The sequence below is a fragment of the Bactrocera dorsalis genome, chromosome 6 (assembly GCF_023373825.1).
Source record: "Bactrocera dorsalis isolate Fly_Bdor chromosome 6, ASM2337382v1, whole genome shotgun sequence".
Taxonomy (NCBI): Eukaryota; Metazoa; Arthropoda; class Insecta; order Diptera; family Tephritidae; genus Bactrocera; species Bactrocera dorsalis.
This window is the reverse complement of record NC_064308.1, coordinates 9,912,943-9,929,570: the sequence shown is the minus strand read 5'-3', so window position 1 is coordinate 9,929,570 and position 16,628 is coordinate 9,912,943. Positions and strand designations below refer to the sequence as shown.

Genomic DNA, 16,628 nt, shown 5'->3' with positions numbered 1-16,628 from the left:
ATTAGCCTCCTCAACATCGCATATAAGGTTCTATCGAGCGTACTGTGTGAAAGATTAAAGCCCACCGTCAACGAACTGATTGGACCTTATCAGTGTGGCTTTAGACCTGGCAAATCAACAACCGACCAGATATTCACCATGCGCCAAATCTTGGAAAAGACCCGTGAAAGGAGAATCGACACACACCACCTCTTCGTCGATTTCAAAGCTGCTTTCGACAGCACGAAAAGGAGCTGCCTTTATGCCGCGATGTCTGAATTTGGTATCCCCGCAAAACTGATACGGCTGTGTAAACTGACGTTGAGCGGCATCAAAAGCTCCGTCAGGATCGGGAAGAACCTCTCCGAGCCGTTCGATACCAAACGAGGTTTCAGACAAGACGACTCCCTATCGTGCGACTTTTTCAATCTGCTGCTGGAGAAAATAGTTCGAGCTGCAGAACTTAATCGAGCAGGTACAATCTTCTATAAGAGTGTACAACTGCTGGCGTATGCCGATGATATTGATATCATCGGTCTCAACACCTGCGCCGTTAGTTCTGCTTTCTCCAGGCTGGACAAGGAAGCAAAACGAATGGGTCTGGCAGTGAACGAGGGCAAGACGAAATATCTCCTGTCATCAAACAAACAGTCGTCGCACTCGCGACTTGGCACTCACGTCACTGTTGACAGTCATAACTTTGAAGTTGTAGATAATTTCGTCTATCTTGGAACCAGCGTAAACACCACCAACAATGTCAGCCTAGAAATCCAACGCAGGATAACTCTTGCCAACAGGTGCTACTTCGGACTGAGTAGGCAATTGAGAAGCAAAGTCCTCTCTCGACAGACAAAAACCAAACTCTATAAGTCTCTCATAATTCCCGTCCTGCTATATGGTGCAGAGGCTTGGACGATGTCAACAGCGGATGAGTCGACGTTGCGAGTTTTCGAGAGAAAAATTCTGCGAAAGATTTATGGTCCTTTGCGCGTTGGCCACTGCAAATATCGCATTCGATCGAACGATGAGCTGTACGAGATATACGACGACATTGACATAGTTCAGCGAATTAAAAGACAGCGGCTACGCTGGCTAGGTCATGTTGTCCGGATGGATGAAAACACTCCAGCTCTGAAAGTATTCGACGCAGTACCCGCCGGGGGAAGCAGAGGAAGAGGAAGACGTCCACTCCGTTGGAAGGACCAAGTGGAGAAGGACCTGGCTTCGCTTGGAATATCCCATTGGCGCCACGTAGCGAAAAGAAGAAACGACTGGCGCGCGGTTGTTAACTCGGCTATAATCGCGTAAGCGGTGTCTACGCCAATTAAGAAGAAGAAGAAGACTTGGTGATTAATTTATATAATCCCGTTCTGCACTTTTGGGAAAATCCCACACTTCACTCGCGTATTTCGCGTCTTTTGTTGTTCGCACGCTTTTGGGAAAATCCCACACCGTATTTGTGTCTACCTGCGTTAGGCAGAACACACACACACTGCACTTAATCCTCTGGGCTAGCTTGGGCTACTGTGGGGATCAGCAGGTGGCGGATAGTTGAACGGCCTCCAGATATGAAGGTTAGCTGCGAATATTCAATAAGCAGTCCCCGACCAAAGCAGCAAAGGTGGAGGGTGTAGCCTAAAAAGCTACATCTGCCCGACGAAGTCTCTGTGATGGGGCGAATCGACACCGCCCATAACTAAGTGTCAAACTAACAAAATTCCCGGAAGCGTCTGGCTCAGAGTGAGCGGCTTACTGGGCAGCGTTGTCTCTATGTTAGGAGCGGCTGGAAAAAAATCACCTTCCAGTAGGTATAAAATGATACGGGTAGGATCCCGGAATAAATAAAAACATATCTGCGAGTACGAAAAAGAATCAAGTTACGGTGCAGGGTGTAAAAAGTCCAGTGCCGGCGGTTGTAGGAGGTGAGCAAGCAGGCTCCCGGCCGTCGATATCCAATGACTGCAATGATACGGTGGTGGCCCACTTGGCCAGCGTATCAGATAATGCCACAAGTTTGGTTAATAGCGCAATAGTAGACCCCTTTAAGCGAGGGTCAAAGTTAGCTCGAACACCTGAAAAGGTTATTTTCAAGGAAAGGCCTGTACGGGCAAGATCGTCGCCGCCCTCGCAACAAATCGGTTGCACGCCTTCAGTCAAAACTGTGCAAACGGGCAGGGATTACATGCCAGAGCTAGGGGACAACATCAAGAAACTCATAAGTTTGATGCATCCACCGCACCGTTCCATAAATAATGGCATGCGAGAGCTTTCGAGGCTGCATACACGTGCACAAGAGCAAAATGCAAGCTCTAGAAAAACAGATCGAGCGACTAACCTTGCTAAAAACGTGACAGAAGCAACACCCAAAAGAATGCGCGAAGAAAAGAATGCCAATCGGAAAACGCCACCAAAAAAGAGCAAGACATCCGATCAGGTGGAGATGGTGAAAAACGGAATGGAAGGCAAAATAAATGAAAGAATAAAAGAAACGCCAAAGGATGGAGGCTGGATGACAGTCAAAAACAAAGGGAGGAAAGTCATCAAAGAGCAAAGGAAAGTTATTCGCAGGCCCCCTCCGAAACCGGATGCGCTGGTGATTACGAAAACTGGGGACATGTCCTATAGTGAGATACTACAAGCTGTTAAAAAAGAGGAAACTCTCCAAAATTTGGGCGAAAACGTGTCGCGTATCAAAAAAACAGCAAGAGGAGAGATTCTGTTGGAGCTAGCAAGAGATCAAAAAGGAAGCAGCATTGGATACAAGGAAGATATTTGTAAAGTTCTAGGCAACAAGGTGGAAATAAGAGTTTTAACGCAGGAGAAGCAATAGAAATTCGAGACCTAGACGATGTGACTACAAAGGACGATGTAGTTCAAGCAATTCGATCGCAACTGAAAGAACTCAATGTAGAAAAGAGTTCAATTAGAAACATAAGAAATATGCCGGAACACAAATAGCAGTTTTAAGCCTTCCAGAAAAAGAAGCAAGGCGTCTACTAGACGCGGGAAAAATAAGGATTGGCTGGGTTGTGTGTAGAATACGGGAAACTGCGATCCTTAAAAAATGCTATAGATGCCTCGAATATGGCCACATAGCAATCAAGTGCACAAACCCAGAAGACAGGAGCAAATGCTACATGAAGTGTGGAGAAAAGGGACACTTTGCTAAGGCATGTGTGAAGGAACCATTTTGTGTATCCTGCAAAATAAATGGAAGGCCGAATACAAACCATCAAATTGGCAGCAAAAGGTGCCCAGTTTACCTAGCAGCAAGCAGCAATAGGAAATGAAATGTATATATTGGTGGAATGGTGAAATTGCTGTTTTAAGAAGTGACTGCAACAAAATCCGTCGAAGATATCAAAGAAGTAGAGGAACTCTGGAATTTGAGCGACTGCGCGAAACGTTTAAAGCAAGACGGAAAGAACTTAGAGCAGCAATCAAGAAAAGCAAAGCTGCGTGCTTTAAAGAACTCTGCGATAAAGCGGAAGAAAATCCATGGGATGGAGCGTATAAGGCGGTAATGACTAAAATTAGAGGTGACAAAGGACAAATGCCGACCCGCCCTATACTACTTAAGGAGATAATAGAGACTCTGCTTCCAAAACAACAAACGCAAACAGTAGACCTAGATAGCGTAGAGCTTCCAGTTTTTCTTCCAGTGGATGACAATGAAGTCAGGAAAGCTTCGGAACGTTTTGGTAACACAAAAGCACCTGGTTTGGATGGCATTCCAAAAAGGGCATTAAAAACTGCCATCAAAGTCAAACCCAAAAATTTTACGGAGTTATTTAATAAGTGCCTGAGGTATGGAGTTTTCCCTAGTAAATGGAAAATACAGCGTTTGGTTCTGCTACCCAAACCAAATAAGCCGTCGGGAGACCCAAGCTCATATAGGCCCCTCTGTATGATCGATAGTATGGGTAAAATCCGCGAACGGATAATAAGTGATCGGCTAGAAAAACACCTGGAGGAAGTAAAGGGCTTATCTGACAAGCAGTACGGCTTTCGCAGAAGACGCTCGACAATTGACGCAATCAAAAAGGTTACCGAAATTGCAGACAAGGCCATCGAGGGAACCAGCTGGATGTCCGCTAGTTGGGCCCACATAATGAAAGCACTAGAGGCCCTTAAAACGCCAACGTTCCTTCTGCGTATCATAGGTAGCTACCTTTCGAATCGGGTACTGCTGTATGATACGGATGAGGGGGTAAAGCGGTATGCAGTTACTGGTGGAGTACCGCAAGGATCGTGCTAGGACCACTCCTATGGAACATCTTCTACGATGGAATCCTTCGACTTCCAACACCGAAGGAAGTGGAAATATTAGGATATGCGGATGATATAGCGGTGACAATCGTGGCAAAGGAACTACACCAAATCGAGGACTTATGCAGCAATATTGCACAAAAAATAAAGAGATGGCTAACAACAGCGAATCTTCAACTGGCAGGACAGAAAACTGAAGCAGTGCTCATATCTAGCAGGAAGAAAGTGGAAGTCGTCACCTTGGACATTGACGGGCATAAAATAACGTCACAGTCTTTCCTAAAATACTTAGGCGTAATAATTGACACGAGGATGAATTACAAAACAAACATAGAGAAGGCTTGCGAAAAAACGGCGCGAGTTGCCAGCGCTTTCCGTACGGTGTCTCACGAAGCCGCAGGAGTGATTGCAGACATAATGCCACCTGAAATAATAGCTAGTGAGCTAAAGAGGGTGTACAATAAAAGCAAAAGTAACGTCAAGCCTCTAACAGCTAGAGAGCGCGAGGAAGAAAGACAGCAGAGTCTGAAAGAATGGCAATGTATGTGGGACTCAACGTGCAAAAGACGATGGACGTACAGGTTGATTGAAAATGTGGAAACCTGGGTTAGCAGAAAACATGGCGACGTTGATTTTTACTTGACGCAGCTATTAAGTGGTCATGGCTGTTTTAGGGAATACCTCCACAAATATGGCCATGATGAGGTAGAAATATGCTCATCCTGTGGTTATGGAAAAGAAAATGCCGAACATATCTTTTTCCATTGCCCAAAATATGAGGATATAGGACATTTTTAGAAACGGAAATCTCTGAAAGAATAACGCCAGATAACATAGTGCCACACATGCTGCGGTCAAAGCATGTGTGGAACCATGTTAAGCACTGGGCCGCCAAGGTTATTCAAGAGCAGCGAAGACTAGAGCGACTGCGATATAGCGAGGCAAACAGCCAAAACCAGTTCGAAAATCCCTGAGACGTTATAGTCAATAGGCTTAGCTTGCTCTGCGATGTAATACTTAATCGGTAGTTCCGCAGGGCAATTCATCAAAGCTATGTGTAGTTATTGAGATGTTTTTTTTTAGTGGGTTAAAGTCTCACACTACTCTTGTAAGGGCAACAGTGTCTTTTGATGATTTTTTTACATCTCGCCATAAAAATAAAAATCCTCTGTGTAACACACATACACATACTTTTTGTCACTATTGTGTCTTTCCACAAACCTTCTACCTGGGTTACCTACCCTGGCTACCTAGCAGATACACGCAGGGATTAGTGCTTTGTGTAGCATATACACACTATTCTCAAGGTCACTGTCCTTTTTGTCACTATTGTTATGCACAGAATCTACACTTCTTTGACACTATTGCTAGCGTTCTTCACTTTGTGCGGTAAAAACACACACAATTTTCGCACTGTCACAACTATTTTCACTATATCGATCGTTAATCGCCACAATGCTTTACTAGCTCGCGTTTTTCCGCGCACGCGTCCGCTCGCCTCGGCTGTTCAAACGCAACTGAGTAGATAGGGACAACGTCCGGTGTGTTTTGCGTGGGTACCTGCTGACGACAACCTTACTCCACGGCGCTCAAAAGCACAGCGGATCAAATCAATACGTTGATCAGCGCCCTGAGAATGCTAAGCATTTTCAGTACCAATTGGCAGTGTGGAATGGACACACTAACCACCTTGGTCGGGATCGAAGCCCATCTAAAACCTCTGCCGTGCTATGGGTCCGGCACTCGGTTGCAATGCAACTCCATATTCAACTGACAAAGTCAGTTCTTCCCGCGATTCGGGTTTCAACCACAACCACCACGATACTCCTCGAGGGGCCAGTCCGCATGAGCAGGTTGGAGTTACCTCCAAGGGCTCCTGCTCCCCGTGGTACCAGAATTAAGTCTCCCGTCAGACCTCGTAGCCGAAACTACTACCAGTTGAGCTTCCATACTGCTCTGGACTGGTGGCCAGGGGTTGGACCCCATACATACATCACTTACACACACCAATCACACAAAAAACTAAAAACGATAACTTCCAGCTAACCGCCTTCGCCGCTTAAATTATTCACGCGCAAACGACCCTAACTGTTCGGCATTCCGACTAGTGGAGATCACACCACTAACATCTAATCGTCCCTCAGTCCAGCTAATCCCCATACCACTCAGATCCCTAATGTCCGAGTACATCGGGCACTCCGCTATTAAATGTGACCAGTTTTCTAAAACTGCCCCACAAAAACACCCTGACGTATCTGATAGGTGCCTCTGATGCAAAAATGCATTCAGAGGCCCATGCCCCGTAAGTAGAAAACCCAGACTCAGACAAAATCCAACGTCTCGAATGAACCCGTACGTCACTCGGCCGTTAGGACTATTGCCTCTTGCTCCCTAGATATCCCTCCCTCTCCACATCATCGTCAGAAATCCAATCTTTCCGCAGCAATGACACACTCAAACCCCTTCTTAACCTGAAGGCGACAGCACGCTGTATGACAATCAGGTCAAGAGGGGGGGCACCTAATAACCCCTGCATCGTTGAGACGGTGCGACATACAGGCAAGCAAGCAAGCATTATAAGACTCTGTATTGAGAGAAGCTTTTGAGACCCCAAGACAGTCATGGCTGTCTCCCACCATACAGGGGCTCGTTATGTGGCACAGGCCACAAACAAGCCACGATATATGGTGCGGACAGCACGACGTCCGAGACCCCAATCTCTCCTTAAAATACGTCGTATTTTGCCTACAGCTGCCTGCAGTCGGTCCTTCACATTCGCAAAGTGTGGAGTAAAACACAACCTTTCACTTATGGTCAACCCCAGATACTTAATTTGCGTCACATATTTGATGCTAACCCCGTTCACACGGACAATCGGTGGACGAGACGGCGACAATCTACCTTTCAGCAGCATTGCCACCGTTTTGTCCATCGATATGTCAACCCCCACACCTAAACCCCAAGAATTAACGATCTCTATGAGATCTCCTCCCGCCCGTTCTAATTCTAACCTCGAGCGACCTTCAACCATAAGAAGAAGGTCGTCCGCATACGCGCAACATTTACAGAGTGGCTCGGGCTGCCCAAGCAGAGTGTCCATCATAAGAATCCAAATATATGGACCAGAGAGGAACCCTGCGGGCAGCCTCGAACAACTCCAATCTCCACACTCCCATTCATGCCAACAAGAGAGGCCTTTCTCTCCGAAAAATAACTCCGCCAAATAGTAATTTTCGGACAGCCACGCTCCTCCAGCCGTTGCAACACTCGATCCCAGCTTAGGTAGTCAAATGCCCCCTTGAAGTCAACAAATATGCCAAGGACATAGTTGTTGACGTTCTCCCTAACGACATTCTGCACAAAAAACCACGCGTCCTCTATACTGCGTCCTTTCCTGAACCCAAACTGCCTATCCGACCACATACCCCGCGTTAGCTCCTGAAGCCGTTCCACCATGACACTTTCCAGCACTTTTCCAAGTACTGGAAGGAGACTGATGCCACGATAAGATCCAGGTTCGCTCCTGACCTTGTCAGGGGACTTCAGGAGAGGAACAACCCTAGCACTTTTCCACTCGCGTGGAAAGTATCCCTCCCAGACGCACTTATTATAAATGGCCTCCAGGTATTCCGGAATGAACTTCCATAAGCTTTTACACATCTCTCCGTTCAAACCATCAAAACCTGGGGAAATCCGAATTGGACCGTCGGGCGCGTTGAAACTTTCGCCTCAATCGCCTGACAGTCCTCCTCTTCAAGGTTAACTCACGCGTCCACCATTCAGTTTTACTAAACTTACGACTTTCACACCTCCTAAATATCCTATCATTTAACCCCCAAACTACCCCGTATAGACGAGCAATTTCTCCAACTCCTCAAACTCACTAAGCGGTATATCGAATACCGCTTCCCTAACCAAGAGTCCATATTGGTTCCAGTCAGTACTCGTGTCTCTCCTCATAAGGGGAGGGAGGAGATCCAGGGGTAACCACAATTTGAAGCAAATTATGGTCACTCAATCCCCACCCTCCCGTAACCTCGCAACTAACACTAAAAGCCCTACTTGCTGCCTCGCTCATAAGCGTCACGTCAATGTCGCTCACGCCCCCAGGCCCATCGAACGTATACCATTCGCTCGGCTCATTCACAACGTGGAGGCTATTAGCCACCACCCATTCGATTAATGCCTCGCCTCGACTGTGGCTTCGGTATCCAGACGAATGCCGGGATACCTTACTAAACCACATCGAGGACGAGGCATTCGCATCCAACCCTAGGATAAATGGGCTACTACTTGCAAGTAGTAGTAGCTTATCCATGTAGCCCAGGTAGGGCTCTAGGGGCTCCCTATATTTGCAATACAAACTATCGACAATCATCCTACCGAACTCCCCTTCTACCGCTACACATATACCCAGTTGTGAAGAATCCACAACTACACAATCGTAGCGTGGATTATTCACAACTATTGCGGCGTTAGCCCCAAGGTCAGTGAAGACCCTAAAACCCCCAGGAAGACCCCGAACCACACCATTGGTGGCGTAGGGCTCCTGGAGTAGAGCAATACCGCACCCACCCTCTACCATACAACCCTCCAAATCAACACATTACGGCATAAGGGCCCTGACAGTTGAATTGGATAATCACCCCCATCAGTGTCTGGCGAGGGCACGCTCAACGATGCCCCAATAGATAGGGCAGACAGCTGACATCATCAGATGCCCAGCTGGCCTACCCTGGCAGCTCTGTGGCCTTCTTGACCGCACCTCTGACAGACATCTGATCTAGCCCTACATTCAGCCACCCTATGGTCAAGTCCCATACAACGGAAGTATCCATCGACGGGGCTATCCGGTCGCACCCTGAAGGAGAACCACTTTATGTAGCAAGGACCTGCCTCCAAGAGGGCGGACATCAATTTGTCCGTACCCTCAAGGACGACATTGGTGCTACCATCAGCGGCCACCTTCCAGAGACGACTGACCACCCTCACGTCAGTCCTCTGGGATGCCGGGCTGATGTCCTGGAGGTTCAGCCGGAGTAGTTCCTCCATGAATTCTTCATGGGGGATCTCCGTATGGTCCCCCTGGACTACCACCCGACGACCCATCTTCCGGTTGACAGAGACGTCCAAACCCACCTCCTCGAATTTTTTGTTATTCGCCACTCTCTCCCTCTCTAGGACAGAGGGAGTGCGAATAACCGCCCCACCACCCTTGATAGGCCTAACCTCGTGGATCCTCACACCAAGTGAGGGATCCACCTCCTTCACCAATTTTTTAATCACCTCTTTGGAGGAAGTTGCAGGCCCCTGACAACGACCGACCAAGTCTCCACAGTCTTCGACGCCACCGGGGCAATAGCTTCCAGCACTGGTGCTGGAGGCGCAGGCATCGGTGCCGACTGAGCCGGCGTTGACCTGCTCGGCGTCGAGGAGTGTCCCCCGCAACTTCCCTTAAGGGCATCGACTTGACCGCGATGATGGGCATTCTCGGTTATCACCGTCATTAGGAGCGCCTCATACTTTGAGGCAAGCTCCAACAGCCCCTTCGCAGTCCCTACCTCAAAACTCTTCGACTCGAACACGAGCTCATTCAGCTCCCCGGTAATCCTTTTGGTAGCCGCAACATGGCTGACTGCCCCACCCCCAACAACGACAGGTCCCCGTGAAATCTCCCGCTTTTTTGCGGCCTCTTTGGCACGCCCGGCACCCGTTTCCTTGCCAACCGTCCTAGACGGCTTGATAACCGTTTTCTCTGTAGTGGGCGCACTGGCCCTCCCACCGTTCCCTCCCTCAATTTCCCCAACAAGACGCGGCGACCCCGAACACGCAACCGCTTTGACACCGGTTGCCACATTGGTACTCCCGCTCCCTCCCTCGATTCCCCTACGTTACGCGGCGACCCAGCACGCGTAACCGCCTTCTCAGTGGGGGCCACGTTGGCGCTCCCACTACACTCCTCGCTCCCTCCCTCGCTTCCGCCCTCTTTTCGCGGCGACCCCAAACGCGCCTTACTCCGCGGTGGAGACCTTACCGCTCCCGTCGTTTCACCCTCGCCACCCAACGTGAATCATCTACCACTGTCGAAGCGGCGGATTCTCCGCTTCCAGCGAGAACCTTCGTCCTCCTCTTCCGTCCCGGAGGCATCTCACTTCCCAAACAACCCCTCAGTTGAACTGATTCGCTGGCGTACCACTAGCGCAGAAGGCTCACGGACAGAAAGATACTGGAGCAGCTGCTCTCCAGGTGTTTGCGTCTGAACGCGACGAAAAATGCGACACGCGAGTTACGTCGACGTCGATGCCAACCACTATCGGCATGACCGATATGAATGCAACTGCAATTCATAAGAACTGCAACAAAGAAATAATGCCGACGTCAACGTTAACAACCTACCCCAAAACACTTAGAATTAACTGGTCTACTTAAATATTTTCCCTTTTTTGTTACCGCAACAATATTGCGACCACACGAAATATGCATATCATTTTTCGAAACAAACTTACATTGGATCACATTGCATTTCCGCTGCACATTTAATATGTTCAAACGAATATTGCGATAGCAATTAACGTCACAATAAATAGTGCAACATAAATATTTGAGGGAATGCAATTGATGTAATGTGAGAAGTAGGCCACTTGACAAATATTGTCGCAACTACAAGTGGTTGCGCCAAAATAATAATAAGAAAAGAAATAATGTATTTTGTATCAGAAAATAGAACTTAGCTTAAGAAAATATTGGAAATAAATGAACAGAAGAATTCTGACGGTTAATCCGACAAGTCGTGGTTTTCTCTTAGCGATTCACTAAACTGAAGTTTAGTGTTAATAAGAATATTTGAACTAAAGTTCAGTATTCATCGGTCAATAAGTTAATCTAGTATTAAAACACGGGTTCAATAACCACAACTGGCGCAGTCGACGGAACTTTGCCCTTAGACAAAGAAAAAGAGCCTGACACAACATGTAAACCGCTTAAACGTACTTATTAAAGTGAAAAGTAAAAACGTCAAATGATTTAAAGGCCACTGAAAAGACAAGACTTAATATAAATATAATTTTACAATTGAAATTTTTATAATAAAAGTTACATAAAGAAATATTTTAGAGTGAACTTCTGACATATTACGAAATCTAACTGCCAAAAGTCATAGGATCATTTATAAGAAACTTACTATTGCTTGCGGGTTCAAACAGTGTTACATCATTTTATAAATATAAAAGAACTAACTTCTCGAAAAAAAAAACAAAATTCTACACATTTAACTACCACAATGGCAATCACCAACAACGATCTAAACCGGATATCAGCGTCGGACCTCCTTAAGGAAGCTGCGAAAATCAAAGAGTTCAGAGGCGACGGGAGCTACGACATATCTTCATTCATTAGAGAGGTGGAACTGATCCTGCCCTTGTTCGACGAGAACCAAGCGGTCAAAAATTATGTGTGGGAGAGACACATAAAGACCAAGATCCAAGGAGAGGCGCTCCAGACAATACGGACACTAAACAGAGACTCATCGTGGGACGAAGTGAAGACAGAACTGATACGGAACTTCGGAATAAGGGAAAGCTACCACCAACTCTTCCACCAGGCCATCACAACCAGGCAGTATAATGTAAGTCATTATTATTACAACTTAAAAAACATATTAGATAAGCTTAACTCAAAATATAATTTAGACGAAAATAAGCCGACAGAATTTTCTCCTAAGACTAACGAGTCATTAATATTAAAAACATTTTTAAATAATATTCCGCCTCATTTATCGGCAATAATTCACGGTAGGAACATTAACTCATTAAGGGAAGCATTTTACGTATTAGAAGAAACAGGACTTACTAATAGAAGCTATTATGGTCAAGTAGGAAATAAAATAAACAATCAAAGACCTGGGGATCATAACCAAACAAATAATAGGTTTTATAATTTTAACAATTCTAATGATAAATTCAACAACGAAAGAACAAGGACGAATCCTAGACAAGGAAATACAGAACAAACACGATTAAACAGTAATCGTTTCAATAATCAAAACCAAAGTAATAACACAGCAAGCTCATTCAGACGGACTTACCAAAACCATAACAATTATAACGGTGAAAGAAGTACCAACTATAGGAATGAAATTCCAATGGAAGTAGACCATATAAACCAAGAAGTAAATTTTCCCTTGGACCATACCAAAACTACCTTCCGTTAGTAGAATTAACAATAAAAAATGAAAAGATTACATGCCTAATCGACTCAGGCTCTACTACGTCCCTTATCGACAATAGAAAATTAATGAAGTATAACAGAATACTATTAAATAACTCAATAAAAATCCGGTCATTTTAGTGAAGCACTAATCAAATGGGAAATAATAACAAGTTTACCCCTCGAATTTAATTTTGACGCAAATATGTCATGGAAATTAACTGATTTACATAATAATGGATTCGATGCAATCCTCGGGCGAAACATACTAAAACCATTACAAGCAGTTATTGATATGAGAAACGATACCTTAACAATTAATAACGAAGTGATAAAATTTATGAATTCTTGCCCATATAATTTTAATGAAATTTATCAATTAGAAAGTACGGAAAATAGGGACTTACAAATTGAGCAATTTACAACAAATCTAAATAAAGAAGAGACATTTTTAGTTAGTAAGTTAATAAAAAATTACAAGAACCTATTTTATAAAGAAGGAGATGACCCTACTAGTACATCAGCTATTGAACACGAGATAGTGACCACGATAGACACTCCAGTATATTCGAAAATTTACAGATACCCACAGATACACGAAGAAGAGATAACTAAACAAATTAAAGAAATGTTAAAACAAGGAATCATAAGAAATAGTAATTCCCTTTACAATAGTCTTTTATGGATAGTACCAAAAAAATCAGATAACTCCCAAACAAAGAAATGGCGGATCGTGATAGACTACAGAAAACTAAATGATATCACAATCGATGACAAATTCCCAATCCCAAATATTGATAATATATTAGATAAATTAGGAAGAACTGTATACTTTACGACACTCGATCTCGCAAAAGGATTCCACCAAATCTTAGTAAAAGAGGAAGATAGAAAGAAAACCGCGTTTTCCACCCCTTTTGGTCATTACGAATACGTTAGAATGCCATTCGGTCTCAAAAACGCCCCATCAACCTTCCAAAGGCTGATGAATTGTGTTCTTAGAGAATACATAAATAAAATATGCGTAGTATACATGGATGAGATTCTCGTTTTCAGTACAACATTAGAAGAGCATATACAAAGCCTAACAAAAATTTTCAATGCACTAAAGAAGCATAACCTTAAGGTACAATTTGACAAGTGCAATTTTTGTGCCAAAGAAACACAATTTCTAGGCCACGTTTTAACACCTGAAGGAGTTAAACCGAATTTCGAGAAAATAAATAAAATACAAGATCTAAAATTACCAAAAACAACAAGACAAATAAAGTCTTTTCTAGGAGCTACGGGATACTATCGGAAATTTATAAAAGACTACGCGAAAGTAGCACAACCTATGACACATTTTCTAAAGAAAAATGTTAAAATTAATATTAACGACTCTACATATATAAACTCATTTCAAAAATTAAAACAAATAATGACAGAAGCTCCAGTACTAAGTTATCCAGATTTCAAAAAGAAATTTACATTAACTACTGATGCAAGCAATTTCGCAATCGGTGCCGTATTACAACAAAATGAACATCCTGTATGTTATGCGAGTAGAACACTCAACGACCACGAACGTAGATATTCTACAACAGAAAAGGAGCAATTGAACAACCATATACCCATTTTGGACACCATAGTCAATCGGTTTAAAATTCAGATGTAGTGCAGGTCGCCTCCACGCATCCTGGGTAACGCCAAATGGCCTGCGGCCTTCACGGCCTTACAACTCCCTTGACGACTTTTCTGGCATCGAACTGGTTTTTAGAATAGGAAACTTATCTGGATCTGTTAGAACCCTGGGCTGGTGGTGACGGCATTCTGGCACCTGAGTATGATGGGGTGACACCCATCAGAAATGGCTGTCGGGCTAATGTCGGAACTGTCTCCGTCCCGTTAAAACCTTGGCAGGCCTCAGAGTACGTTCCCCCCCCGTCGTCATTAAGTTGGTGTGGTAGGTGCAAGTTGAGACGACTCCTTCTTTACGCTGGTCGGCTCTGAACGTATTGCCTCATAAGGGCGTACGTCAACCCTCGCCTTGGCCTCATCACTGAGACAACCTTGGGACCATAAAAGGCGACTACCTCTCCGGGGGTCGGATAGCGGCTCTGAGTGGGGACCCTTATAGCATGGACACAACACCAAAAAACACGGACGAGAAGGTGACGAAGGGAGGTGAAGGGGCGTCGAAATCGACACCCGTATCTGTCCCAGGGGGGGCTGCTGCTCCCGGGACGACGAAATCGTCGCCACGTAGTAGCAGGACTAAGACCCTGATAGGAGTCTCCGCATCAGGCGGTAGGATGAGGGAAGCCGGCGCAAACCCGCCAAAACAGGTAGGGAAGGGTGGAGCCCTCATACACGGCGGAATCGCCAGCACTAGCAGAGGAACTTCTGCTAGAGTTATGAAGGGGTCCACAGGGGGCTTTAGCAAAGGGGCTTTAGCTAGGAAGCTGAAGTCGGACCGTCGATTAGCGGCAAAAATAGTGGAACGCTACGGTGGTGAGCAGATACCTGACCAGCATGCTAACACGCTGGAGTGGGCCAAGAAGGTGTTAAGCGAGAGCGAGACCGATGGGTCACGACTCGAAGCGAATAGACACGAAACAGCGGTTAAGCGGCAAAGATCGCACGAGGGAGAAACCTCTCTTGGCAAAAAACCGAGAACGGGGGCGGCGCCAACCTTCAGCGAGATTGCTAAAGGTGCTAATGCTAGGACACTTGGCGTTCTCAACCGCAGCAGGGAGGACGGGGCTATCTCCCATGAAGAGTGGAAGAGAGTAGCTATCTCTTCGGTCTTCCTTAGGGTGGTCAAGGAAAACCCTGGGCCACCCCCAAAATGCGTTAGTGCCGGCTGGCATCATGGGCTGCACAAGCTGACTAGGTGCGCCGATGAAAGATCGGCCATCTTATACAAGAAGGCAGTCTCTCTGGTGGGGGAGGTTTGGAAGGGGGCTAGACTGGAGGCCGTGGACAAAGAGGATCTTCCTCTTCGCCCTAGGGCTCGCGTCTGGTTGCCGGCCGAACCGTCCACTGCGAAGGAGATAGAGGAAATCCTCAGGTACTGCAACCCCACACTCCCCGCGCACGACTGGAGGGTTTTAAGGCTGGAGAGAACCAATGAACCATATCGGCAAGCGCTGATAATGCTTAACGCAGAGTCCATCGGTCCTCTCAGCAGAACCAAGGGAGCCATCAGCTATGGGTTCGAAATGGTGGTACTGAAGGTACTCCCAACGGATGCCAGGGCTGATGGCGCTCAAGCTGCAGATGCGGGGGAGAAAGGAGAAGGCGTTAGCGATGGTCAAGCGACCACGGAAAGCGACCCAAGCCTCTCGGACGTGGCGAGTACTGGAGGCGGATCGTCGATCGGCGACTCCGTTTTCAGCCTCGAACAATTGTTTGAGGAGGTGAGGGTCGATCATGACCTAAGCGCTGAACTGGCGCTTCTAGAGGATAGTCTGAAGGATGAGATTCCTCCAGATTAACCTCCATCATGCAAAGGCGGCTTCCGCCAATCTACTGCTTCGTCTGGATCAAGACGAAGCCGATGTGGTCCTGATCCAGGAACCGTGGCTAACTAGCAACGGAATATCTGGACTAAGGACGAAGAGTCACAAGCTGCTGGCGGCCAAGGATGCAGGTAGAAATAGAGCCTGTATGCTGGTCAGAAACGAACTAACGGTATTTCTTTTACCTAATTTCAGCAACGCTGACGTAGTTACAGCAAAGCTAGAGTGCGACACCGGGAATATCTGGCTTGTCGCTGCGTATATGCCTCACGACGATGAGGTGGGGCCACCTCCCGCATTACTAAGGAGGACCTTGGGGAAGCGTCCAGGAATGGTGCTGATGTCATCATCGGCTCGGACGCCAACTCGCGACATTCGATCGGATACCAACACTAGAGGTGAGTCTTCTTCTTCTTAATTGGCGATTATAGCCGAGTTAACAACCGCGCGCCAGTCGTTTCTTCTTTTCGCTACGTGGCGCCAATTGGATATTCCAAGCGAAGCCAGGTCCTTCTCCACTTGGTCCTTCCAACGGAGTGGAGGTCTTCCTCTTCCTCTGCTTCCCCCGGCGGGTACTGCGTCGAATACTTTCAGAGCTGGAGTGTTTTCATCCATCCGGACAACATGACCTAGCCAGCGTAGCCGCTGTCTTTTAATTCGCTGAACTATGTC

General features: G+C 46.2%; 1 protein-coding gene across 1 annotated transcript; it reads left to right on the top strand.

Moving 5' to 3' along the window:
* The first annotated feature begins 14,573 nt into the window (after positions 1-14,573).
* Positions 14,574-15,954, top strand: LOC125779656 (uncharacterized). The gene has a single exon (XM_049460935.1). The coding sequence runs from the start codon at positions 14,574-14,576 to the stop codon at positions 15,930-15,932; it is 1,359 nt and encodes a 452-aa protein (XP_049316892.1). The 3' UTR covers positions 15,933-15,954.
* The last annotated feature ends 674 nt before the right edge of the window (positions 15,955-16,628 follow it).

Excerpts from the sequence above, each read along its gene's own strand:
- LOC125779656 (XM_049460935.1), top strand. The coding sequence starts at position 14,574 with ATGGACACAACACCAAAAAACACGGACGAGAAGGTGACGAAGGGAGGT.